This window comes from Dendrobium catenatum, unplaced genomic scaffold (assembly GCF_001605985.2).
Source record: "Dendrobium catenatum unplaced genomic scaffold, ASM160598v2 fragScaff_scaffold_3, whole genome shotgun sequence".
NCBI lineage: Eukaryota > Viridiplantae > Streptophyta > Magnoliopsida > Asparagales > Orchidaceae > Dendrobium > Dendrobium catenatum.
This window is the reverse complement of record NW_021318465.1, coordinates 207,893-234,675: the sequence shown is the minus strand read 5'-3', so window position 1 is coordinate 234,675 and position 26,783 is coordinate 207,893. Positions and strand designations below refer to the sequence as shown.

General features: G+C 32.8%; 1 protein-coding gene across 1 annotated transcript; it reads right to left on the bottom strand.

Moving 5' to 3' along the window:
• Positions 1-9,199: 9,199 nt before the first annotated feature.
• On the bottom strand, positions 9,200-26,564 carry LOC110115204. The gene is made up of 8 exons (XM_020848377.2): positions 26,060-26,564; positions 24,686-25,027; positions 21,017-21,276; positions 14,542-14,683; positions 12,791-13,159; positions 12,578-12,709; positions 11,689-11,817; positions 9,200-11,603 (listed from the first exon to the last, which is right to left on the bottom strand). Exons 1-8 carry the CDS (start codon positions 26,207-26,209, stop codon positions 9,471-9,473), a joined length of 3,657 nt encoding a protein of 1,218 aa, XP_020704036.1. The 5' UTR covers positions 26,210-26,564; the 3' UTR covers positions 9,200-9,470.
• Between the last annotated feature and the right edge of the window lie 219 nt (positions 26,565-26,783).

Sequence of the window (26,783 nt, the reverse complement as noted above, 5' to 3'; positions counted from 1 at the left end):
CAAAACTATGGGTGTCAATTTGGGTAGACAGGTCAGGTTCGAGTCAAACCCGAGCTAACCCGAATATAAATGGGTCAGGTCAACCCGAACCGGAACCCATTTTTTGCAAACGGGTTAGACATTTCAACCCGGACCGACCTGCTCGGGTTGCTAGGTTGACCCGACCCAAATTTCCTAGATTTGCTTAAATCGATGAAGCAGCATGAGTCCGCGAGTGCGGCTGTGCGGGATCGCGAGCGCGCCTGCGAGCGACAGCGGCAGAGTCCAAGTCACGAGCGCGACTGCAAGCTTATGCGGTAGAGTTCGCGAGTGCGGCTATGTGGGATCACTAGCGCAGGCGGACTGGCGATGTCTAAGTCGGAGAGTGCGGACCGCGATAGCGGGTAGAGCCGATGGGTTCGACGAAGTCGTCTGCGGTCCGCGGGTCCATAAGTTAGCGAGTGCAGGGTTGCAGCCTGCTGGCGGAGTCCGGAGTTGCGACTCGCGTGCGCGCGACAGCGGAATCCAGGTTCGATTTCCGGGTAATTATCAGGTTGATTTTGGGTTTCCGGGTCAACCCGAATCCGACCCATTTATTTAAATGGGTCAAATATTCAAACCCAAATCCGACCCGTTTGCTAACCGAGTCAACTCGAACCCAGATTTTTTCGGGTCGGATTTCGGGTCGTGTCAAAAATTAACACCCGTAATCAAAACAAGCCCATTGATTATAAAGAGAAAAATGGAAGATTAAGAGAAGCATACATGAATTCTATCAGGATGTTTCTCCCTAATCCAGGAAGACTCTGCTTACCTTCTTTCTACATATTAAAAAAAACGAGCTACTAAAATACATGACAACTAACAGTGGGGCTTTAGATTAATATTCCTAAACAAACTTCGAAGAAATGGATGAAAATGGAATAGTAATAACCTTGCATGTCGACGTGGGATGGAGAGGTCGAGAGCTGCGTTTCAGGTAGCACTTCATATGAAGTTTTACGTCGCAAATTAAGTAATTTTTTTTGAAAAAAGGCCACCAGAAATTTCTTTAGATTAACTTATTACATGCGAAATTTTCGGCTGAAAATTTCCACCTAAAAACCCACTGGAATTTCTTGAGGAAAATTTTCACCGGTAATGGCCATTTTTTTCTATAGTAGGAATAATATACAGAAGTATATTATAAATTGATCCAAGATGCATGACAACTAACAGATTTACTAAATGTACTGATGGTGGAGGATAGAAGGAATAATGCTATCAAAAACTACACGAGACAAATTATAGGAAAGAGTCTTAAGTTTAAAAAAAAAAGGAAAGAGTCTTAAGCTAATTTTATAAAAGTTTTGGAGAGATTAAGGCTTCGTTTGGGACGGCTTTCTTACTGCTTCTTAAAGCAGTTTTTTTGTTCAAAATTTAAAATTTTTGTACTAGAAAGCTGCTTTAAGAAGTAGTAAGAAAGCCGTTCCAAACGAAGCCTAAGTGAATATTAGATTTTAATGTTGATTCAACTTAAACCAACTACAATTTTGAAACCAAATATTAAATTGAATTAGAGTAAGTTGTAGATGTGAAGATCTTAATGTAACTTATTTACACAAAATTAAGTTAATGATGGTGAAACTTTATAGAAAAAAATCCTAAAATAGAGAATACAAAATGAAAAAGGAGAATACAAGTACTAAAATATAATAAATATCAAGAGGTAACTAGAAGATTATTATTATTTCATGTGATCCTTCATCAAAATATCAACCTTTAAATCCTTGGAAGTCATTTTCTTAAGGACAAACATCACCTTCACTGATGAATTCATGATCATATATATAATCATGAATTCTTTAGTGAAGGTGATGTTTGTCCTTAAAAAACATCAATGCAATGGGGATGATCATGTTATCCTGAATGATACAACTACTAACTAATACCCTTCAATTCTATGGGGATGATGTTAAAAAAAATGGATGTGAATAAACCAAAAAAATGATGGCACAAATGTCAAAAAAAATGACAAAGAAGTTTTTAAAAGTGTGGCAAAGTAAAAAAAAAAATTAGTGACCATTTCAAACACAACTAACATACAATGTCATTCAAAGCATGATGAGTCAATAAAAACCTATTATCAATCTAAAAATCAATGTCAATCAAGACTCAATATAACCCACATCCTTTAGTGACTCAAAATACATAAAAATAATTCTACATCTCATCATACAAAAAAGCACTTATATATACATACTATCGTAAGTATAATATAGTAGGTCCTAATTACATAGATCATAGGCTTTAACATGATGATTTTTTGGAGTAAATGCCAACTGTGAGAGGATGAATTGAGTGTACAATAGCACTTTGAAATCCACCAATTTCAATCCTCAATAATAATGTCCTAATGAAATATAAGTAAACTAATAATTAAATTACAAATTAATACATAAATAAGTTTACAATTATAAGAGATGACATATACATAATGTGGATCAAATAGTATAAATGAGTGTCTACTTATTCACCATAATTTAAAGTATTACACTCAAGAATAATAGGGAGTGGACACAAGTAATCAATATATATATTCTTACAAGTCACATCGCATAAGCTAATTATGTCATGGGCTATATGATAAAACAAGTTTGTGAGTATATAACTACAATGAATAATGTTAATGTGTAAATCAACTTCACAAGTTAATCCAATTCACTTTGTAAAACCTTAATTAGAAAAAAACATACAAATAACCCATATATAAGAATATAGTAAATGAAATTAATGTTTGGAAAATTTAGAGTGTTGAAATTATAAGTACAATATTTACAATTTACTCAATACTAGAGCACAATAGCAATTAATAGATAAATAGTCAAATTAATTTTCTCGAATAACCACTTGAGTATTTATTTTAATAATAAGATTCAAGTAAAAAAATCAACTGCATGATAATTAATTGTAGGATTTGAATATTGTGGAAGAAGATTCTAGTGCTATTTCAAGTATTTTTTCCTTCTTTTTCTACTTCCCTTCGGGTATTATTTATATCCCTTCGAATAAATTAAAAAAAAAAGTTGATATTTAAATTTTTTTAAGCTTAATAAACTTTTTTCTAGTTGTTTTGTCCTTCTTCAACATCCCCTCAGTTTTCTTAAGGTCATAAAGCATTTCATCGCCTCACAAAAAGAGGCAAATAAGCCTTATAAACTCATAGCTCCAGTTGTCCACAATTTCTATCATGTTTACATAAAATCATAGCTTTAGTTGTCCATTATTTATAATTTTCTACCCATATATCAAATTAATTTAAAATCATCTTCACTAGTTCACTAACAATCCAAGATTTAGATATAGAGTTCTCTATCCTTTTACACCAAAAAACAACTCAATAATTTATAGCCAACAATATGTCTAAAAATATTAAGCTAGTCAACATTTCCCTATCCTTTCATCAACTTCAACCCTTTCACAACTAAAAAGTCAACTATTTTACTCCAATAAAAGGAGAAACTTTTATGATATAATACACTTTTTCTTTGGGGTAAGTGCAATTCAATCACCTATCCATGTACGTTGAGATACGTAACTCTCAAAAATTAAGGAAACTACCTAGTCAAAGTATTCCAATTTTCTTATGGCAATCAAAATTCTATTACCTATAATTTTTATAATCAATCCTTACGTATAATTGACTACAGAGTTACAAATGAATTCATATGCAAATTTTAAAAGAAAAAATAGAGAGAGAATATTGATATTCTTAGTTGAAATTACTTAAGGAGAGTTTAATTGATGAACACTTTGGTTTTCTATAGTTTTTCTTCCAAAATAAATGAAACATTTAAAGTCATTTTCTCTTGATTTTTCATTCTTATACTCTCCTCAAAAGATCCCTTAGAGAATCCTCAAAACACCTTAAAATCACCTCCCAACAATATTAAAAACTAGACATTACTCAGCTTGAAGTAGCAAAATGGAACTCAATTTGTCTAGGTGAGGTGCTTAAGTGTGTTTAGTTTTGTCTAGGCTTGAGATCAAACTTGTAATGTTTTGAAAAATTTTAATGAATTTACTTTTGATTGAAAGCATGATCATATAAGATTTACAATTATCAGTAAATAACTCAATGGATTCAGTGGAATGGGAGGAAACTAATCACAAATTTATTGTGTATAACATAATTTTTGTAATTAAAAAAAAACTACATAATCATCATGATTTTATAAATAAATTAAATAGGCTTTAAAAAATTTAAAAAATATTTATGTTTCCACATAAATATTTTAATAAGCGGCCATAAGAATTTCCAAAAATAAAAAAATTATTAGGCTCTAAACATTTATTAAGCTATAAATAATTAATTAAATGGCCTAAAAATTTTCACAAAATTGTAAACAATAATAAATAAAATATATTCAACTTTCATGTATCTTAAAAATAAAAATTTCTCTCATACATTACCTAATACAAAATCTTTTTTTTTTTTTTTTTGCTTTTGAGGCAATATAAAGTATCACCTCACCCCTTAGGTAAGATGTAAATCTTTTTTATATCAAGGATGCTTTAAATGTCAAGGTTAAATTTAGGGTTAACATTATATATTTAAGAGGTATTCTTGAAACCCTAAAATAAAAATGAAATCTCAAAGTTTAAAGACCAAATAAAATATTTAAAGCATTAATGACTTGAACTTAAAATCTCCCCTAAATTAATTGAATATTTTAAAAAAATAAATACTAATTAAATATTAATAGGGTGACACTCTCACAACTTAGCACATAATTGATGCTACATGGAATATTAGCCTTAACCTTTCTAAGATAGAATTTTTTTTTGTGTTCATTTTTTTTAGTTGACTTATTTTTTATATTTTGATGTACATTACTCAAGTATTTCATTTTACTAGAATGTTTTCTTTAAATAAATATAATAAAATTAAAACTTGCTTGCTTTTCTATGTCATTTTTTTACAGATATAGATATGTTTTCTTGAAACAATTTTTTTTTTATAAATAAGAACAAAAGTAATAAAACAAACTAAAAACAAAACTAAGGAATTTAAAATAAATAAAATACCTTTAATATCTAAATTATCATACTCAATAAAAATAAGTTTGGCGGAGATTCAATCACTTAATTTAAAATAAAAAATAACTAAATAAAACAATATTTGGATTTTTTTGGATTGAATGTAAATATACTATATTTCCTAATGATTCTCTTTTATATTGATGCTATTCAGACATAAGTATCACCGACCACTCAGTCAAACGTGAAGAGATAAATGACATATTAAACCTTTCAATCTCAATACAACTCTAAAATCTCATAATCGATCTGTCACCCTATGAGAATCAAGTAAAGCATGTACTGTTAAAACCCCTTATGATAATTTATATCTATAAATTTAATACATGACCAACACTATTTTTATGCTTGCATCATATACCAATCTAACATACCAGTTTTTGCCTACTTTCCTATTCCTAAGCTTCACATTATACCTGATATTAATTATACATATGACCACTATGAGCATTAAAAGAAGATCTTGTATAATATTGAAAATATTTTGAAATTATTAATGAAGAGAATTTATTAGTACTAAACATTCTATTTACACCATCTATCTAAAATTAGAGAATTTAGCCAAACATTAAGAAAAAAGTGAAGCAAATTTATTTTTATTAATTGCACAAAAGAAAGATAGTACAAAAGAAAAGATATCACCGGATGTTTCCAATAGTATCCTTCATGAACTTACAGAATTACTTCCACAAATACAAGTCAAGCACTCTAATAGAATGTATTTAGTACTTCTCTAAATTTTCTTAGTTGTCACTCTTAAGGAAAATCAGAGAATTAACTATAAAGAATGAAATTAAATAAGTGACTGAACTCATCTACTAACATTATAAATAAACTATTATAGAAAAATATACAAAATAGATTCTCGTGTTGCGACGCTAGAGAAACTTGCGCTGCAGCGTCCATAAAATTAACTAACATCGCAATGCTGAAGGGTTTCCTCCATTGCAGCACTTGCTGATATGGTCCAACTGTTAAATGAATCGACATGTCACTTTGCTAGCACATCGTGGCCAGAATAGTTACAACTGTAGTCCACATTGCACTCCCTTGACTTGGCGGTGTTGAAATTTGACGTCACAGTGCTATGCAGACAGAGACTGAGCTTTGGGGCGCTGACTTCTTCGATGCTGTCAAATAGAGACTGAGCGTCGTCATGTCCATAATGGGGTGCTTCGACGATATCAATGATGACGTCGCGGCGGTATAGTGTCCAACGTTGTGATGTTGTACTATAATTGAAAATGTTGCTCATTTATTGCATTTTCTTGTACAAACATAACTAAAACAATATATTTTCTTTTAAAAATTTACACAAAAAATAACATTATTTACACTTATCACTGGTACACTATTTACTAATTCATTGTTACTGTATTGAATTGGTTGATTATAAGTATATTATTTCTATTTTGCATTACATTAATTTTACTTGTAAGATTTCAGTTACTTGCTTAGATTTTATGCTCATTACGTAGTCTTACATGATATGAAGGTTGGGATTTGGGAACATGTAGCATATATGAGGCTAGGCAATAATGTTTGTTTTAGTTTATTTTAAATTTTTTAGTTATATATATTCTTTTGTAACTAGTGTGACTATTGTACGTACTATTTTGGACTCGAAATTTTGTAGTAGAATATGAATATTGACTATAGAGGGGTATTTTTATTTTTTCGTTGTTTATTTTTTTCCCTGTAATGCAATTATTCAGCTCTCGATGTTAATTGATCTGCTTGAAAATGAAAGATAAATGAATAGAACGTGTTGAAAGATAATAAAGAAAAAAATTCTTCCATGTTAGATCTTGAGGCGTGATATGATGTTCTAGACATTGATAAGGAAAAATGATCAGTATTAGTCATCACATTATTTTGCATACCAAACTTATTTTTTGTTTCTATGTTGAGTTGTGACTTTCTAGAGTATGTTGAGTTTTTTTATCTTAAATGCTATTATATTATCAGACTATTGATTTTTTAGTCTAGGACTTTGATTCACAAATAAAACATCAGAAAATTGAATCTTGCTTTCATTGTAATGAGTTGTTTTCTTTTTTGGCTCATGAAATATATATATTTTTTTAAATATTAGCAACAGGATTTCTAACAGTATTTTTGCCTGAAAATTTCAGGCAGAGATTCCGGCGAAAATTCGTTAGAAATCTGCCATAAAAATTTCCGGCACAAAATTTTTAGTCAGTGATTATTTTCCGAAGCACGTTTTACTGGTGAAAATTTTTCAGCCTAAAATTTGCTAGAAATGCATTTTTTTTACAGATATTCGTCGATTTCTAACGGAAAATTTTATCAGAAATCGGCCATTTTCTTGTAATGTCCCATCTAATTTCTTTATCAAAGCTCTTATCTAATAGTTTCTCAAAGCAATATTTTTTAATTATTCTTAATTTTTTTATCTTTAACCATTATTCTATAATCTATACTTGAATTTATATAATTTGACCTAAGCATTTACATTTCTTATCTTTTATTTTAACTATTTTATATATCTCTATTTCTTGATCCACATAGTACACAATAGGATAGTTCCATCACTAGAAGCAAACCATCCATGCTTCATTCTTCTAATATTTCTCTTTTGTTTTCAGCTCCACAAGTTTCTTCCTCATCTTATCAGATTAAAATCCTTCTCACTAGCAAAGAAATACGGCGAATCAATGTATTAAATTACTAATTGCTACCAGGGATGGAACCAACTTCTCTTTTGAAGGTAAGCAAAATATGATTGTGAAACACGTAATTTTATGTATAAAATACAGATAAGAACAACAACATCAAGCCTTTATCCTACTATGTGGGTCGGCTACATGAATCATTTTTCTCCAATGTGCCAGTTACGAATTAAATTCTCATTTAAATCTAATAAAGAAATATCATTTCTAATATTTTCTAACCAAGTCTTCTTAAAATTTTCTCTAATCTTTCTTAACATAAGTCAAATCTAAAACGTCTACTTTCATAACAGGATCATCGAAAGCCGTCACTTTATGTGATCAAATCATCTAAGGTAGCTCTCTAATATTATCTTCCACTAGAGCTACTCCTACATTTTCACATATATGTTCATTTCATATCCTGTCTCTAAAAGTAAAGTCCCTCATCCATCTAAGCATCCTCATCTCTGCAACACTTAATATAATGTTTCTCTAACACACTTAGAATTTGTATATATGCAATAAAATATACAAAAAATAAAATTTTTGGTGATATTTATTTAAAGCTCCTTTTAAGATTTATCATGACCCACAAATGAATAGTCCATGAGAATTTTAGTATTTCATTTCCAGAAAAAGTAGCACAAATTACAAATCTATTTGGGAAACCTCAGTGCTCTGAACTTGCACAACCAGCTTTTATAAAATAACTAAACAGCAAAAGAAAAATACAAAAAAATTAACAACTAAAATTTTATTTGGGACAAATTTTTTATTTTTTATTTTAGTTTTATGAAGCATTTTCTTAGTTAAAAAAAAACATTAAAAAAATTTATGCTAAAATACGGTTTCTTAAAATGGTAAAAAACTGTTGCAAACCAAACCGTAAGATGGTGCCTAGAAAAGATCAAGAAAGCTTCAGGAGGCAAACTCTTATAATGTTAAACAAGATCAACGGCCGTATGACGAGCAATTATTATGTCCGGTGACCGAACGCGTTCATAGACCAATAACCACGCGTCACGTCACCTGAAACTCGGTATTGCTTGGTATACATTCGGATTTGACCGGACGTAATAATTACTCCCGTATAACAAACAACCATGAAGCCACTCGGAAGTAAAATTTTGTTTTAATGAATAAAATGTGAGTGCAAAGTAATATGAAGGATGCTGTTTAGCCATGTTTTACGCTTTTTTTTTTTGGGACATTTAGGCCATTTAGGGCAAACTCACACACACAACGCATACACATAGACTCGAACCCTGAACCTCTTGTTGGAAGCCTAAGCTCTCAACCAATAGGCCAAGGAGAGTTGTGTATGTTTTACGCTTTGTTTGAAACGGCTTTTTTATTGCTTTTTAAAGTAAGTTTTTAGTAAAATTACTTTAAGAAGCAGTAAGAAATCTTTCCAAACGAAATCTTAATCCTCGCAAAGTACTTGATCTTTATCCTCCCACAAAATCTACAGAAACAAAAATGCATTCGTCATTTGCAAAAATATTATTTTCTCAACAAACTTCACTCAGAATAGAAAAATTACTCCTTACACCAACCAAAAGGGAAAAAATCTCTCTCTCTCTCTCTCACTTCTTTGGCCCTCAAGTAAGGAAAAAAAAAAGGACCAAAGCAGAAGAAACAATAGAAACTATACTTAAAGCATTGAGAAAGATTATTGTCGCCAAATACAAGCACTCAACTTTCACAACCAAAGCAGTGACGTTCCTGCAGCCTATTTTATAAGGTGAAGCTAGAAAACAAAAACCTGGAACTATTTTTTGCAGCAAACAAACTGTACTCTTCAATCTTCGTCTCTTCCATTGAACAAGAAATATTATCCAGAGATTCAACCGGCTTCAATGTATTTCCTGTAAGTTCCTTCGCACATTCCATTTTCACACCCACTAATGGACCTCCGAAATGAAACAATGAGAAGGATTTATTGCTCTCGTTTGATTTTGTGGTGCTTTTGTCATTTCCTTCACTCAACTGAAGTTCTTTGCTTTCAGAGGATTTTGGTTTTGGCTCTGCCAGTTCGGTCACTTGTTCCTCTCTGCAACCATTACCATTTCTTAAATGCTCGTTTGGGTTCGCAGGATAAGCTCTACAGTCCTTGCTAACGCCATGGAATGAGCGATTCTGCTCTAAATTGAAGAAAATAGGTTGCAGAGTGTGGGTGTTATACTGCATTGCAAAACCTGAAGATCTGTTTGCAGTTAAGCCATATCCTACAGGAGTTGGGAGCATGTAGTGGTTGTGTTGGGAAAATGGCATTAGTCCGTTAATAGGAGTACCAGACCAAGTTATTGTATTTTGATTTTCATAGCCCATAATCTCTGGGGGAAATGTAGGCATAGGCAGTTGATTATGTACCTGTAATTGCGACGGAGGGGCAACATTAAATATTGAACTAACGCCATGGCTGTAGTCAACTTTGTTGTCTCCTCTGGAGCCAAACTTGCTGTCTGGTGAAATATTTTGGTTTTTGAGAGAAGGATCTTCATTGCAAGTTGAATTCTCTCTTTGATCTGATTGCTGGCTAACATCTTCTGAATCCGAAGTTGACGATGTTTCGACATTCAAAGTGCTTGAAAAGCTGGTGCTGCTGTCTCCCTCGCTAGGACAGGATGAGCAGCTATCGGAACTAGAAGAGGTCATAATGGAATGGCAGCTGTTATTCGTGGAAAATGTAGAGATGATGGAAGATGGGTTATGGTGGTCCGCATCTGTGACTTCCTTTGAGAAACAAAGAGGTTTCTCAGATGGTGAGAATCCATTTTGGCAATTATTTGAATCGTTAGAATGATCCATCTGATTTTCAGAAAACCTCAAGGAATCAACTTCTCCGGCTTTTCTTGAAAACTCAGGTGAATTATGGCTGTGGCAATCCTTTTCATCTTTATCAGACGTTGATGGGTGGATCTTAGCAGTATTACTTGAAGTAAGATCAGATTCTGTGTTGATTCTATTGTGTTTCTTTCGGGCGTCCATTGGCTCCCAAACTTGCCGCATGTGGTTAGGATCTCTTCCAGAAGTACCTGTAACTAGCTTCCCTTTGGGAAGAATGCCACGATTGTGTTTACTGTAGTGAGGCAGTTGCCGAGGCAAATTCCCTATTGAATCTGCTGAGTTTGCACCCTTCACTTCCCGACCACCTTTCACAGTAGAAATATGATACCGGCCAGGATGACTAGTTCTACCTGATAAAGAATCAGATTGATAAAGAATTCGGCCTTGCGACGAGCGAAACTTCTCACTGAATCTCACATCAATGCAATTCCTAGAATCCATTCTCCCAACCCTTTCTCTAAATGGCCGCGGTCCTCCGCTCAAGCACCTGGAAGAGGCCTTTAGCTTCATGGTGACATTGTTGAATGCAGATCTGTGCTTGTCATACCAGTTGGGAGACTGGTCCTGAAGAGAGGCTCTTTTAAATGGTAATTTCCGTCTAGATGATTTTGATTGCTTGAGTAGAAAAGAGCCGTTGCTTTCCCTTAAATATATACCTTCTTCAAGATAAGCCTGGCGACATGGGCTGTCACTCTGTTGGTTCATAGTATCTAGATATTCATATACTGAAGTATCATCGGTCAGATCTGTAAGAGTAGGTTCCAAAGTATCCTTATCATCTCTAGGAACACTGAGTGACTCCCCAGATTCATCATTAATGCTTCTGAGCGGATTATTTGCAGATGTTGACAAATCAATACAAGGTGGCTTTTCTTCAATAAGCTTTATTCCCCTATCTTTTTCTTTTTCCTTCAGCCTCTCTTTCCTCCTCAATTTTTTTTCCCGCTCCTTGTTTCGCCTCCTCTCCTTGCGCTCTTCTTCCTCACGTTTTTCATTTTCTTCTTCTTCAAGAAGTTTGATCTGATGCATTATCAAGTTACAATTCAGGAATAGCCACCACTTTGTTTTGTATGCAAACCAGAAAGATCAAAGGATCATTGGTTACCTGCTTTTCCAGTGTAATTATTTCTTTGCAGGCAACATGAACACAGTCTTCCAATAATTTTATGGCAAGAGAAACGAATAAACTATGAGAATTTTGCCGCGCGGTTCCTTCTCTGAAAGCCTTCTCTACCTGATCACAAATAAAAAAACATGTTTTAAAAGGTAAATGCAGATACAAATAAAAGTGAATCTATTGAGTCAATCTAACAAGCAGAGAATATTCCTAATAAAATGTTAAATCTGACGAATATGCAAATAATTCAAATCCTTCTGAAAAAAATTCACTTATGAAACTAACTTATAGACAACGTTTGGACAATCCACTGAAGACTTTCAAAAAGGAGGGCTGCCTACGAAGAGTGGGTATTTGTTTGAACCAATTTCAAAGATAATTCTTAAATTTCTAGTTTTTTTATGAAATTCCTATAGGGATGTCCAAGCACTTGAAGAATTAAAAATAATAAGCCATTATATGTTTCATCATTTGTCTGTAAGCTTAAATAGCAGAATGTAACCTTGCATGTACCATATATAGCCTTTCTTATCAAATGATTAAAATCAAACAGATGAATAAGAGAATGCTAGTAACTTCACTGCCCCTTGCATATCTCAATAATTATCATCATAACGAGCATTGTGAGTAATCCTTTCACCAATGCAAACACAAAAAATTATGTAAACCGTTCAACCCCCCGTCCAAACATTTTGTTTTGGACATTTATCATGAAAACTTAATCAAGTAAAAAGTCTTAATTTTTCACAGAGTCGCCAAACATAAACAATTAGTTAATGCAAATGGAATTATTACAGCTAATGATTGAAGTGATAGTGAAAATGTAATAAACGCTAGCATACAAAATATGTCAAAAAATTGCAACACTGCACAGTACCTGCTCTTTGAAAATAACCGTTGCAGCATCTAAAAGGAACTCCCTTGCAAGTTCAGGACTCTTGGCATGTTTTTGGGGACGGGAGCCATCACCGTCAAGTTCAATTCCATCTTTATCAATGGAGTCATCATCCTATTTCACAAAAATATAATGGAAATAAAAATATTGTCACTTTAAAAATCATTGCATAATAATGGGTTTGTACCCACAGACCTCTTCTTCTTCAACTTCTTCTGCATGTTCAAAGAAACATTTGATACTATCCCCTTTTGTTATGGTGACAAAGCCATCGCCTACCACTAGTCTTCGATGAACGCATGTTTGTCCATTCAAAGCATGCGCCTTTACAGATAGTTCAGTACAACGTCCATCGAGTTTCCATGCTCTCAGCGTGATAAAGCAAGCACTGAAGCTGCTAAGATCAAGTCCTTTCACTTCAACTTTTCCACTCATGCCAACATCTTCGAAATCTAAGATATCACTTTTCCCTTCAGCCGTTCCAATGGCCCATTCAAAATGATGATAAGTGCTTGTGTCTGTGAAGGAATGCTGCCAATCAACTATGACTGAATCCTCAGATACCTGGGAATACATAAATCATAAAGGTACATGGTATGATTGTTTTCAAGGTTTAACCAACAGTTAAACTTGAACAGAAGAAATTAGTCAATGGTTAGCACCAAATAAGTTACCATCCAACAGACGAACATAATTTAAATAGAAAGAAAAGGATCAAAATGATCTCTCAACTTTTTGTGTGAGGGATCAAAATAGTCTCCAAGTATTTTGAGGGACCAATTTGGTCCCTCAACTTCTCCAAATGAGACTTTTTTGGTCCTACCATTTAATGGTAGAGTTGATGGTGTCAAGTATAAGAGTAATTTGATCTTTTTTAATTAAAATATTTAAAAAATATAATTTTTGTGAAAAATTTAATTAAAATTTTCTTTAATAAAAAAATTATAAATAATTTTAGTTTTAATAATTTAAAAAATTTTAGTTTTAATATACTTGTCTCAACAACTCTTAGGGGCTGTTTAGAAAAAGTAGGATTTAATTTTAGTAGGATTCCAATTAAAAAATTATAATGATATAATTATAAATTATATTATTAATTATCTTATTAATCACTTAAGAATTCTACGAGTCGCTTCTTCGGCTCCTTCGCTGCTGTTTGAGTTCGCTCCTTCGACGACATTCCCTTTCCATCAGATCGAAAGTTACGACATTTTGATCGGAAGCAATGATGGGAGCTTGCTCGCTGTGAAGGTAACTTTCTCCCTTTTGCGCGCTTCTTCGACCAAATCCCGTAAATCCGCCGAACTATAGGATTTAGTAAATTCAGGATTTACGGCAAAAAGAGAAAAAATAAGGATTTATTCTGCCGTAAGATTTCTGGGGCATGGATCGACACGATCAACGCTGCGCGACTGCGGGATCAATGCAATGCACTGCGAGATACTGGGGATCGTGGTCATAGTGGAGGCAGCTGCAATGCAGGCCGCTGCTCTGCACTGCAGGATGTTACGCTACGCTGCACTATGGGATTTTGGATTCGCCCCTGGGCTTGGTTGCTCGGTTGCTAGGGTTGAAGAAGGGATTGGCTGCGCCTTGAGGATTCGCTAATATGTTGCTCTGCACTGTGGGACGATCTCTTAAAACCTTTTTTACTTATTCCGATAATACCCTTGCGCCCATTTCACTTCTCCCTTTAAAATTGACAGTATGACTAAAAGAATCCCGTTTGGAGGAGTTGAGGGATCAAATTGATCCCTCAAAAGAGTTGGGGATCATTTGATCTGTCACAAAGAGTTGAGGGACCATTTTAGTCCTTTTCTCTTTAAACATATAGCCAGCATATTGATATCCATTGACACTTAGAATATTAAAAGAAAATATTGCAGCCTGAGGAGCAACTCATTGAAAAATATTGCATAGCTTTGAAGCGATAAGTAGGGGCATACTTCGTATTGGATAGCAGTATCTGCAACACAAAACCAACTAGTGCAGCGGAGTTCCTTCCTCAACCGCTTTAGTTCCTTCAGTTCCTTGAATTCGCGGAGCACATTTCTTCTGCAATCTCTGCAAAATCTCTTGCTATCAAACCTGTGTATGGAGCATTTAGTTTAAAAAAATGTCAACACAACAAAACTGGTAATACATGAAATTGCCACCAAGCATGGTAAAAAATAAACTTGCAGATTTCTCACTCGGATGATGCCTGTAATGATGCCGGATTAAGCATGAAAAAAGGTTAATTTTAATGAACATTTATAAACAAAATAAGTAGTTTTTTGATAAATCATTACATCATATTTTTGTACAAGTCATTTATAATTTCAATGGGAGATCCATCCTAGCAGGCAGCTGGTAAAAAGGAATTTCGATATTATACTTAAAAAATTCTTGACTTTGCAAATCACAAATTGCTATGCTAAAAAAAAAAAAAAAAATCAAATAAACATGTGGAATAGGCAAACCTTAAATATCGTATATTTCTTTATCTAAGCATCCCATTTGTTGCATGAAAAGAAAAAAACAGTGAAAAGGACAATGGCATACATTACAGGACAGCTTAAGAAACACAATCGCTTCCAACAAGTGGCGTCGGAATAGTAAAGTTTTCATCAAGAAATTCTTATCATGGATTTAATTATTTCCGCAACAAAATTTAAAAAATAAGTTTCAAGAAGTAGAGGGAAACTGAAAATAAAAACGGATTTTTTACTAAAAACTTTATAAGATGGCAAATATACTCTATAGTATGCTAGTGATAGATATTCAGTACAGAATGCTCAAAAAACAGTACAAAGGTACCTTTATTAACAAGTAAATGCATAACTTAGAAATAGGAAACATTTATTTACTAGAGTCGAAAGTTTTCTCAATCTAATGGTGAAAATTATTCAGATGACAAAATTTTATCTCTCCATTCCATATAAAAGCAATGTATTCACTATTCAGATGTTGTTATGATTCAACTTAAGCATCGTTAAACAATTAATCAATTTCCAATAGGAACAAGGTAACAAAAAAATAATGGTCCCCAATGAGAAATAGAAAATCTTCTCTCACGCGGAATACAATTTGAAATAAAAGATAATCATAGTCAAGATTTTGCAGAGATCTACCATGTTCCTTCTTTTTTATTTGGAGAAGTAGAGCAGCCTTATCTTGCTAACTTAGCAGAGAAAACCCATATTGTTGTATATGAAATTATATAAATAACAAAGGACGACAAACTTAGTGATTTAAGCCATGTTCATATATTATGGGATGCTTGGCATGGCACATTGACATCAAGAATGGACAAAGTGCATTGTAAAGTATAACAAGTTTCTAGGTTCATTTCCATGGAATCACACTTGATGAGGACAATTTGAAGTAAAAAGTTAAAGTCTTGGCTTTCATCTGAACTTTTAACACTGTCATTGTCAAGTCTTAATTCCTGTATGAGAAAAATAGAGGGTTGTGTTAGGTAGTGGACAACAAATGTAAAACTTGTCGAATAATCATAATATGAATCCTTGTCGAATAACCATAACATGAAGCCTTTAATACATTGTATTAATGCTAGGACGTTCCTGGAAAGAGACGCGTTGTATGGCCTGAATATTACGAGAAGTGTGCAAGGGCCGCTGTATTAATGCTTGGCCTCCAGGTGCAGTGTTAAATAAGCAATGGTTCCGACATCATGGACGGATGTGGGCAAAGAAGCTAGTCCATGAAACTAGACTTCAAATTTACAAGCAAATTAATGAAATTAATTGATATTATGATTCAGAGGAAGATAAAAATTTTATACATTCAAGAAATTAAATGGGTTGGAAAGAAGGCTAAGAAGATTGATAGTTTATGATTTAAACTTTGGTATTCTGGTAGAAGTTATACAAAAAATGGTGTATGTGTGATTATTGAAAAAAGTTTGAAGGATGATGCTATAAAAATTGATAGAATTGAAGACATAATTATTGCTTTGAAGATTATTGTTGATGCTAAGATTATTAATATTATAAGCTTATGCTCTTCAAATAGGTTTGGATATATGTTTAAAATTAAAAATTTCAGAATAATTTAGAAAAATTAATTCAAAAGATTCCTCTTGAAGAAAGAATTTTTATTGGAGGATATTTAAATGGACATGCTGGTAGAGAAGTTGAGGATTTTAAAAGTATTCATGGTGGCTATGAGTATGGAGTGACTACTGAATGTGGTAAGACTATATTAGATTTTGCTTTAGTTTATGATTTTGTAATTGTTAATACCTTATTTAAAAAAAGAGATGAGCATCTCATCACTTATAAGAATGAATATAGTAAAACTCAGATTGATTATTTTCTTATAAGAAAAATAAATCGATTAGATTGCAACGATTGTAAAATTATTCCGAGTGAAATTTTATGTACCCAACAACACTTATTGGTTTTAAATTTTAAGATGAAGGGGCAAAATATGAAAAATTTAGTAAAATATTATTCTAAGATTAGACGGGGGCTTTTAAAAAATACTAACAAAAATATTTTTTAGAGTAAGAATCAAGATATTAAGATTTTGTTTGTGCATGAGAAAGCGGATGTTATGTGGGATAAAGTAGTTGATAATATTAAGAATGTTGTAAAGGGTGTGCTTAGCGTTTCAAAAAGAAAAGCTCATAATAATAAAAATAGTTGGCGGTGGAATCAAAATATGTAAGAAAAGATTTAAAAAAAAAAAATTTGTTATAACAATTGATATAGATCATATGCAAATTTTGATAATTGGGAAAGATATAAAGTGCACGTAAGGAGTCTAAGAAAGCAACCTACGATGCCAATACTTTAGCTTTTAATGATTTATATAATATATTAGATACTAAAGAGGGAGAAAGATATATGTATAAGCTAGCCAAACAAAAAAATACGAGTAATAAGGATTTAGTTCGAGCAAAGTGTTTTAAGGATGAAGATGAAAAAATATTTTTTTAGAAGAGGATATTCAACAAAGGTGGATGAGATATTTTGCTAAGCTTTTCAATGAATATTATGAGAATACGATTGACTTTAGTAACCTTAACACTCTAAATGAAAATAAAAATTTTATTTTTATCGGCGTATTAGTAAAACAAAAGTTATAGAGGCTTTAAAGAAAATAAAGCGTGAAAAAACTAGTTGACCTAATGATATTCCAATAGAGGTGTGTAAATGCTTAGGAGATGAAGGAATTTTTTGGCTTACTAAACTTTTTAATATTATTTTGAAGACTAAAAAAAATGTTAGATGAAAATAAATGTGTTAATTCCTATTTTAAGAATAAAGGTGATGCACAAATTTGTGTGAATAATAGAGGAATTAAGTTGATGTGACATACTATAAAACTTTGGGAGAAAATTATAGAGCATAGGTTACGACGTGATACTAATGTTTCTCAAAATCAATTTGGGTTCATGCCGGGTAGGTCTACTATGGAAGCTATTCTTTTATTGAGAGGGTTGATGGAGAAGTGTAGAGAGATTAAGGACGATCTACATATGAAATTTATTGATTTAGAGAAAGCATATGATAAAGTTTCAAGAGAAGTGCTATGAAGAGTTCTAGAAAAGAAAAGGGTTAATAATGCTTATGTTCAAGTCATTAGGGATATGTATGCAGGAGTTGTTACTTGTGTTCAAACACAAGGTGGTTTGACCAAATATTTTGCTATTTCAGTTGGATTACATCAAGGATTAGCCTTACGCCCTTATCCTTTTTCTTTAGTCATGGATGTTCTCACTAGACATTTGCAAGAGGATGTACATTGGTGTATGCTTTTTGCTGATGATATTCTTCTCGTTGATAAGACTAAAGAGAGAATTGAAGGTAAACTCAAATTATGGAGGTCAACCTTAGAGTCTAAAGGTTTTCATTTAAGTAGATCTAAAACTGAATACATGTAGTGTAATTTTAGTAGTAATAGATCTAGTGGGGAGTTTATGACTTTGAGCGATCAAGTCATTAATAAGTGTACTCATTTTACATATCTTGAGTCTATTGTTCAGAGTGATGGTGAAATAAATGAGGATATTATTAGTAGAATTCAAGTTGGAAGGTTGAAATGGAGGAATGCTTCGGGTTTGATGTGTGATACAAAAGTACAACTCAATCTTAAGTGAAAATTTTATAATATGTGGTGAAACCTGCAATGCTTTGTGGCATAGATGTTGGCCATTAAAAGAGAAGCATAATATTAAGTTAAGTGTTGCTGAGATGAGGATGCTCAGGTGGATGAGTGGACTTACTCTTAGAGACAGGATATGAAACGAGCATATCCGGGAAAAGGTTAGAGTAGTTCCAATGACAGATAAGATTAGAGAGAGTTGCCTTAGATAGTTTGGTCATGTAAAACGTCGGCCTTTTGATGACCCTGTTAGAAGAGTAGATGTATTAGATTTTGCCTATGTTAAGAAAGGTAGAGGTAGACCTAAAAAGACTTGGTTTGAAAATATTAGAAATGACATTTCTTTATTAGATTTAAATAAGAATTTAACTCTTAACATGACACAATGGAGAAAAAGGATTCATGTAGACAACACCACGTAGTGGGATAAAGGCTTGATGTTGTTGTTGTACCACTTCTCTTGATAAAATCAAATTTCAAATAATATTTATTAAGCTCTCAAAATCCCCGAGTGAAAGAGAGCTATAAAGGAAGAAGTTTAGGCCTTAGAAACAAATAGTACGTGAGAAGTTTCTGAACTTTCACCAAGAAAACAACCATTGGGATGTAAACCATCAAGTGAAAAAAATTTCTATCAAGACAAGATTAAACACATTGAGATAGATCAAAATTTTACCTCAAATAAAATTAAAAATTTACTTGCCAAATCATATTGTATTCCAAAAAACATTCAAATTATAAAAATTATCCCCAAAGCTTTACCTAGAATAAGTTTTGATAAACTAATAAAAAAACTAGACATGATCAACATATACAACCCAGATGAGGGAGAGTATTGAAACAATCCTAAATCTATGGCTAGCATCTTTCCATCTCTAAAAATTCAATAATCCATTAACAGCAACTTCCCATTTACAATAATTCAACAATCTTAGAAATCAACATTCAACTTCTGTGTCTAATTAATTCTAGATTTTAGAATGAAAGACTGGTTTCTAGATTTATTTCTCATGTTATTTTTTATATACAAACATAAATACTAATAAACCAATGCACTAAGGGCTGTTTTTTAACAAGTTTCAAAAAATAGATTTAAAATGCTAGTAATATAAGGATATAAGTTCTTTATTTTTTCTCTACTTCAAAATGGGCAACCATCAAATGTATTTAATTTGTAAAATGATCACACATAATAAGCATTACTCATAGCTCTGTAGAACTTGATTTCCATTTTTTCTTTAATTCAACAAGTAAATCTTTAACTGCATAATGATTGTGCATGTTGTTTGACCCCAAAATATCCTGATAAAAGTCTTCTGTTTGATAATCATGAGATTAAAATCGCAAAAAATGCACACAGTTGCACAGGCTCAACCAATTCACTCAGAACTAAAATTGGTTCGCAACAATAAACCTACAAGCTCAACCAAAAAAAATTCTTTCGAACATAGCAGTGTATCCCACATTATAACAAATTAAGCTAATAACTACCTATGGAAAAGCCCAAAGTAACTCACCGACCCCAAGTTTAAAATTATAAATATACCCTACAAATAAAGTCATGCATGTGAATGTGTTCATACGTCTCTTTCCCTCTCCAAAGTCTCCTTTCCCAGAGTCTCCACTTCCTCTTTGTGATCACTTGATTTGTTGACCCTTTCTTGAGATTCCTTCTCAGGAGAACCTTCCCAATTTCTGCATTAACCTGATCATTGGAGGAGAATCATTGAGATACCCTTACCATGCATTACTGGGAGGTTATGTCAAGTCCGACAACCAATATCCCTTGTTACATCAATCAACTTCATATCAACATGTGACCAACCACATCCATCATTCAAGGATAACAAATATTCTCTCGCATTTACACCTCAATACATATGTAATGCTTTTGTTAACCATAGTCATAATGATCTGATTTCAGCTGTGGAGCTCAAGGAATGATGCTAGGCATCAAGAGTAACTATTGGCACACGAAGGCAAGAATTTTTATACAATTTTAGAATGGGAAAATTGAGCATACGCATGCCAATGGTTGATTAAAGAGGCAGGGGATTTATTTCTCAAATAATGAGATACTTCACTTGTTTGGCACAAATAACATTAAGTTGAATTTATACTTCTTAGTTCAGGCACATTAAGTTATTGCTTGTATGATTTGAAAGGAATTCATGCGACTAGTTTGAAAACCTATGTATATCATTTCTAGGAATAACCAGGTATAACATGCAAGAATGTTTCGACCAATACATCCTGCAATTTTAACAGAAACAACTTTCCACAATAAATTAGCATGACAAAACTTACCGGTACATGAGCCTCTCGATGAAATCCTCCTCCTTCATATGGAGTAGAGCTGATCTAGTTTCATCACCCAATGCAGACCAGAAGTCTAGCAGTGTATCACATGAAAGCCTAGAAGTGTGCAAAGCACAAGTTTCTCTTGCTCCATGAACTCGTCCATAATTAGCCAACCCTTGACTTATCCAACCACGGCCTCCACCTCCACATGCATCAGGATATAGCAATTCTCGATCATGCTCTCTTTGCCGAGCACCACTAAAAACCTGAAAACAAGAACATGTAAGAAGTCAAATAAGTTGAGAAGATTAAACGTGAAAGTAGTGTACCCTCCAGAATCGTGAAATATGTATAAGACAATTGAAATAGCTTAAAGACAAGGATAGATGTAAGTTATGCAACAGGAATCATGTTGAAACAACTAAGACTTCCAATGCATAACATGCCACTTTTAAACGAAAAAAGTAGTTCAATGTTATATATGACTAGCATGTTTTGAAATAAATATGAATGGATACAAATATTGGATCCTCCTAGCATTTTAAAACATAAACAGCTTGTTTTTATGAAATATGCAATTAGATTTTTCAAGGCAATCATCATATATTGTGCACCTCCATATAATTAAAAAAAAAAAGAGCTTTCTATTATTAAAAATCTATTCCTGTCATCAATCATCAATAATTTTGGGATCAACTCTATGAATCCTCTTTCTCCAGTCACTCATAGATAGAACGCTATATGAGTTATTTACTCAAACTTGTGAAAGATTTTCATACAACTTCTATCCATGTAAAGTATTGATATCATTGGTGCATCTTCAAGGCTCCTTGTATCAGTTAAAACCATCAATGTCTAAATTTCATTACATTATCCTCAATAGATGCCACTTCAACACAACTCAAATATAATCATTTCACACACTATCCTTCCAAGTTCAACCGCTAATCAAGCTAAACTTTTTAAATTAATGCCAAACTTCAACTTCACCAATAATAATCTCGTTATTTTTAAAACCTCAAATGTATATAATATAGCCAATTTAGTAATAATTCTATAAAATTTATTCTTTCAAGTCTACATGATATTTTCTATTGTATAGTACTCCAATTCCTTTTAAATGGCACTTCTTTAACTCCAAAAGTCAGGCTAGCATCTATATTCTCATTGTATTATGTAATAGGTCCATTATAATTAAGAACTATTGCATCAAGGTATTGCTTGATCATCTAATGAAGCTGTATAATAATTATTAATTTCACCTCGATTAAAATTACACTTCATTTAAAATTTTTTACATATATTATGCCTCTTATCATTTAAAAAATTATCAGTTTTACTCATTTTTAACTTATTTCACAAAAAGTCTCACCTGCCAAAACTATTTCATTAAATAATAGCATGTATTGAGGTACCTCAATTTGATATCACTAGTAAGCATCCCACAATTCAAACCAAAAAATTCAAATTAATTGTTCAAACCTCTTTAGATACTTTACAACAACTTTGTAATACTAATCACTACTTTGTCATATATATCTTTAATAAAATCACCATCCCTTTGACATACAATTTTTCTTCTTTTTAATGCCTACGAAAAAAGAAGTTGTAATAACTAATCATCTGGCTTTCTAAGACGCACAAAGATCTTATGAAGACCATTTTCTTAATTTATATATGTTTCTATTAATTTCCTAAAAAAAGTGTCATCCAAGTAGCTCCTCTTCGTATATAATTAAATTGATTCTTCGAAACATGATTTTTTAGCTAATTGTCCATTACCCTCCCCTACAAATTTATTATAGCATTCATAAGTTTGATTATCTTATAATGACTACAATCTTGAATTTTTTTTTGTTCTTCAATATTGATAAGAAACAACTTTTTTGGTACAATCATTTAGCATTGTCTTAGTCTTTAAGATTTCATTAAAATGATTTATTATCAAACTACTCAATCTCTCATTACTCACTAAATTTCAATAGAAATCTTATGTAAATCCTTTTTTGCATCTTCTTTAAAGTTAAATGAAGCTCATTTTTTGGATTAATTACAATAAACTTCATTGTTATGTTCATTTTTTATTTTTTAAGAAAAATTCTTTCTTAAAACTCTTATTAATTAGTATCTTCAACTAATACTTTCATTTCTCCTTGATATCCTCATCTTTAACTAATATCTTATTATCTCCACACTTTAAATAACTTCATCTGAGTCTCTATTCTCCTTTGACTTGCATTATATATTTAGGAGAAACCAGAAAATACAATAAAATAAATTTGAATAATAAGATAATAACAACCAATACTAACAACTTTTGAAGAATATTCTTACATATGGAATGGAATGAACTTATTTCTATTCTTATTGGAGTATTAGGAAATAATATTAATTAAGCATGCTCCAACATAAAACAAACTGTATTAGAATGATAATGATTTTAAAACAACAATCCTTCATAAAAATTAGAGGAAAAAGGTATTATGAGTAAATTAGCATGGTTGCTTTCATATTTAAGAATATACAAAAAGAAAATTATAAAGGAATATGATACTATTGGGCAGCAAAGGGCCCATTACAGTAATGGATAGCAAAACCAAAAGCTTAAGATAGTAGGTAAGTATTAATTTATAATATATTAACAATTTGAAACACAATATGAGGCAATACCCAACACTTTCACATTTCAAAACAAAACTTTGGTTCATGTGAGAATTCTCCACACCAAAAATCACTTCTAAAATGGAAAATCTTCCATACCAATAAAGCTTCATACACCAATGATGCACAAAAGAAAACAGTTACAAAAGTTAATTTTACTCGGACCATGGGAGAGCTAGCCATAGACTATGATAACAACAAGTAACATAAATCCTTGGAGAAAGACATAGCCTTCACTCTACGGGTACTTAATATTAAAAAAATGATCAGTCATCTATTCATCCTAAAATATTAAAAAATAGGTTAGCATCAACCTATAGCGTGCGCACACACATTTTATATACATACATATATATATATACATTTTTTTTCACAAATTTGATATGAAACCCAAATCCCACAAAAATACCGAAGTGGAGCGGTTAGATTTGAGTGGCATATATCTATGTTATTGCTTCATCAACAACTATTAAGACATCCTACAGTGAGATTTGTTTAGGAAATTTGTTTAGGAAAATCAAAGAGTTATTTAATTTCACATATGATAATTAAAAAATATTGAATATAGACATATTAATCATTGTTCGTTAACATATCAACTTAAACTTTGGGTTGAAAATGTATCATTGGCATTATGCCCCAATTTGATCCCCTTTGGACCAAACTCTCTTACAAAAAGAATAAAAATAAACAAGAATGCTCGAGCTATGACATTTCCACATTTTTACTTTCTATGATCACATGATTGAGATAAGAATACGCTTTGTTATACACAGCTACAAATATTAAGACGAAAATGCTAAATATTGTCAAAAGAAAGTTCTAAGTATATGCGATCATGCTAAGATTTCAGGATTTAAAATCTGAATTATATTCTTATTGTGAGAGGCATGCATTCTTCACAAACTAGTAGTCACTCTAGATGCAGAATTTTTACATTTCCATAAAAGGCAAAGGTGAATGAATGGTGCCATTGAGGAAAGCAATGTGCAAGGGAAATTAGTAATAACATACTTTGTGGATCACATCAGGTGAACTTGCACAAATAAAACAATCAAGAAGAGTAAGCATTCCATCCTTCGTTGTCGCCAAGCCTCCCCATGGGTGCACACAAGGGTCTTGTAAATGATCAGATTCATTGTCAGCAAGGACCTCAGCAGTTGTTTTTTGAGGAAAGCATCCGCCAGTAATCTCTTGCTGCAAGGACTTCCCATACATAACAATTTGTGAGTAACATTCCAGAAGCAACCCATGGCACCTGGAACAGTATAGGTTCTTCCTAGCTTGTTCACAAAGTGTCTGCTTATCTATCCTCAGGAGCTCCCTTCGGGCTTGGATTGGCAATTCGCACCAAAACTGATTTAAGCAACATTTATGTAAGGAAAAGAGTAATTAGTTTATGTTTCATCACCATTAACAAAAATGCATAGTGATAATAGGGTTTACTAGAACACAAACCCAAGAAAGCTAGATATCTCTAAAAAATATAATGCAGTAAAAAAAACAAACATAAAATATTAAAATGGTCCTTCTAGAACCACTCTTGAAGTATGCACAAGTCCCCACAATCACAATATTCCCCCTAGCAATTTATTAAAAAAGGGAAATGAAGAAAATAATTTATTGAACTGTTCTCTAGACAAAAGTGTTATCTAGGTAGCAATGCTATTTAGATAACAATCTTTTATTGTAAAATACAATGCGTCTGCTTCAGTGCCATTTTACCAAACAAATACAGGGCAATCTAAAAAGTTCAACAATAATTATGATCTTCCTCTTTCTTCTCCTCTCTTTCGTCCATGAAGATTGTGGAATCTAAATAGCATCAAGTTCTAGTATGGCTGCTATGTAGATTAGCTCAATGTATCGTATTAATGCAATTCAAATTATTTCAATGGAGGAGACAGCATCAAATTAAGCACCTTTTATTATCAGTAAAATATTTAGCATAATATTACAATAGTATTATATTGAAACAAACAGCCCCAAGACGCAGAGAAGTTGAAATGTAGATATCTATCGACTATGATAATAAGAGCCAAATTGATGCACGAAATTGCTGAACAAAGCCCGGTGCATTGACATATAAGAGCTGAGGTGGTATTCACTACAACTGCATGAGTGAAAATGTTCACAACCAGCACGTGAATAAACCTCCATATATTAACTTCAGCTGCATTTCAAGAAAGTTGCATTTTCTCATCTAGCGAGTATAAACATCCAATCAAACAGCAAATTCAGATCCATCGAGTCAACGTAAGAAAAAACGAACAGAACACAATAGAGAACCAAATCCTATAAATCGAATTCTAAGGTAATCCAAATTCAGCCACTGAAAACCACAGCGGAAAAAAAAGGATTTAATGTTGCCGATAAACGAGGCGAAACCTTCCGTAGCAGATCGAAGCTGACATCCTCTCGCTGTCTGGACCAGATAGCGTTAGAAACAGGCAGAGATCCGGCGGCGCCGCTGAATGCCGAGCAAGCCGTCGCCGGAGCATGTCCAAATTGAACGCCTCTCTGCAGCAATCCCGGCATCGTAACCTTCTCAACCGCTCCACCTCTCCGATTCCTCCCTACAACTCCCCATCCACAGCGGAAAATCCAAGGCGGATCAGCGGACCTTCGTGGAGATCCAGATTCTCCGACGGTGTGTCCGATCAAGAGGTGGCGATAATTCCGGATTCAGATCGGAAGGAGCTTTCCGTGGATGATCAGATTGGAGTCCAGCGAATTAGGCTATCGGATTCCGTCTAGCGCGGATTAGAAGGAGGGCTTCGCCGATCAGATTTGCTTCTTCTTCGGCGGCTTTAGTGCACGGACGCGGACAGAAGAGAGGATAGAAATTTTACATAGGAGCCGCGGTTGCGATGTCACGAAGAACTGAGCTGGCCCCGCCTCGCCTTTCTTCTGGTTTTAACTGTTACTGTAAATGTTTCTTAAAGGTATTTTTGCAATTAAGCATTTTGCATAATTGACCTCGCAAATTTTAGTAATTAAGGCTTGATGTGGATCTGAAGTGCATTATTATTATTAAAGTTAATTAATTATTTTATTTAATGTGCATCAAATATAATTTATTAGAAATTAATAAATTAGTCGTTTGATCTGA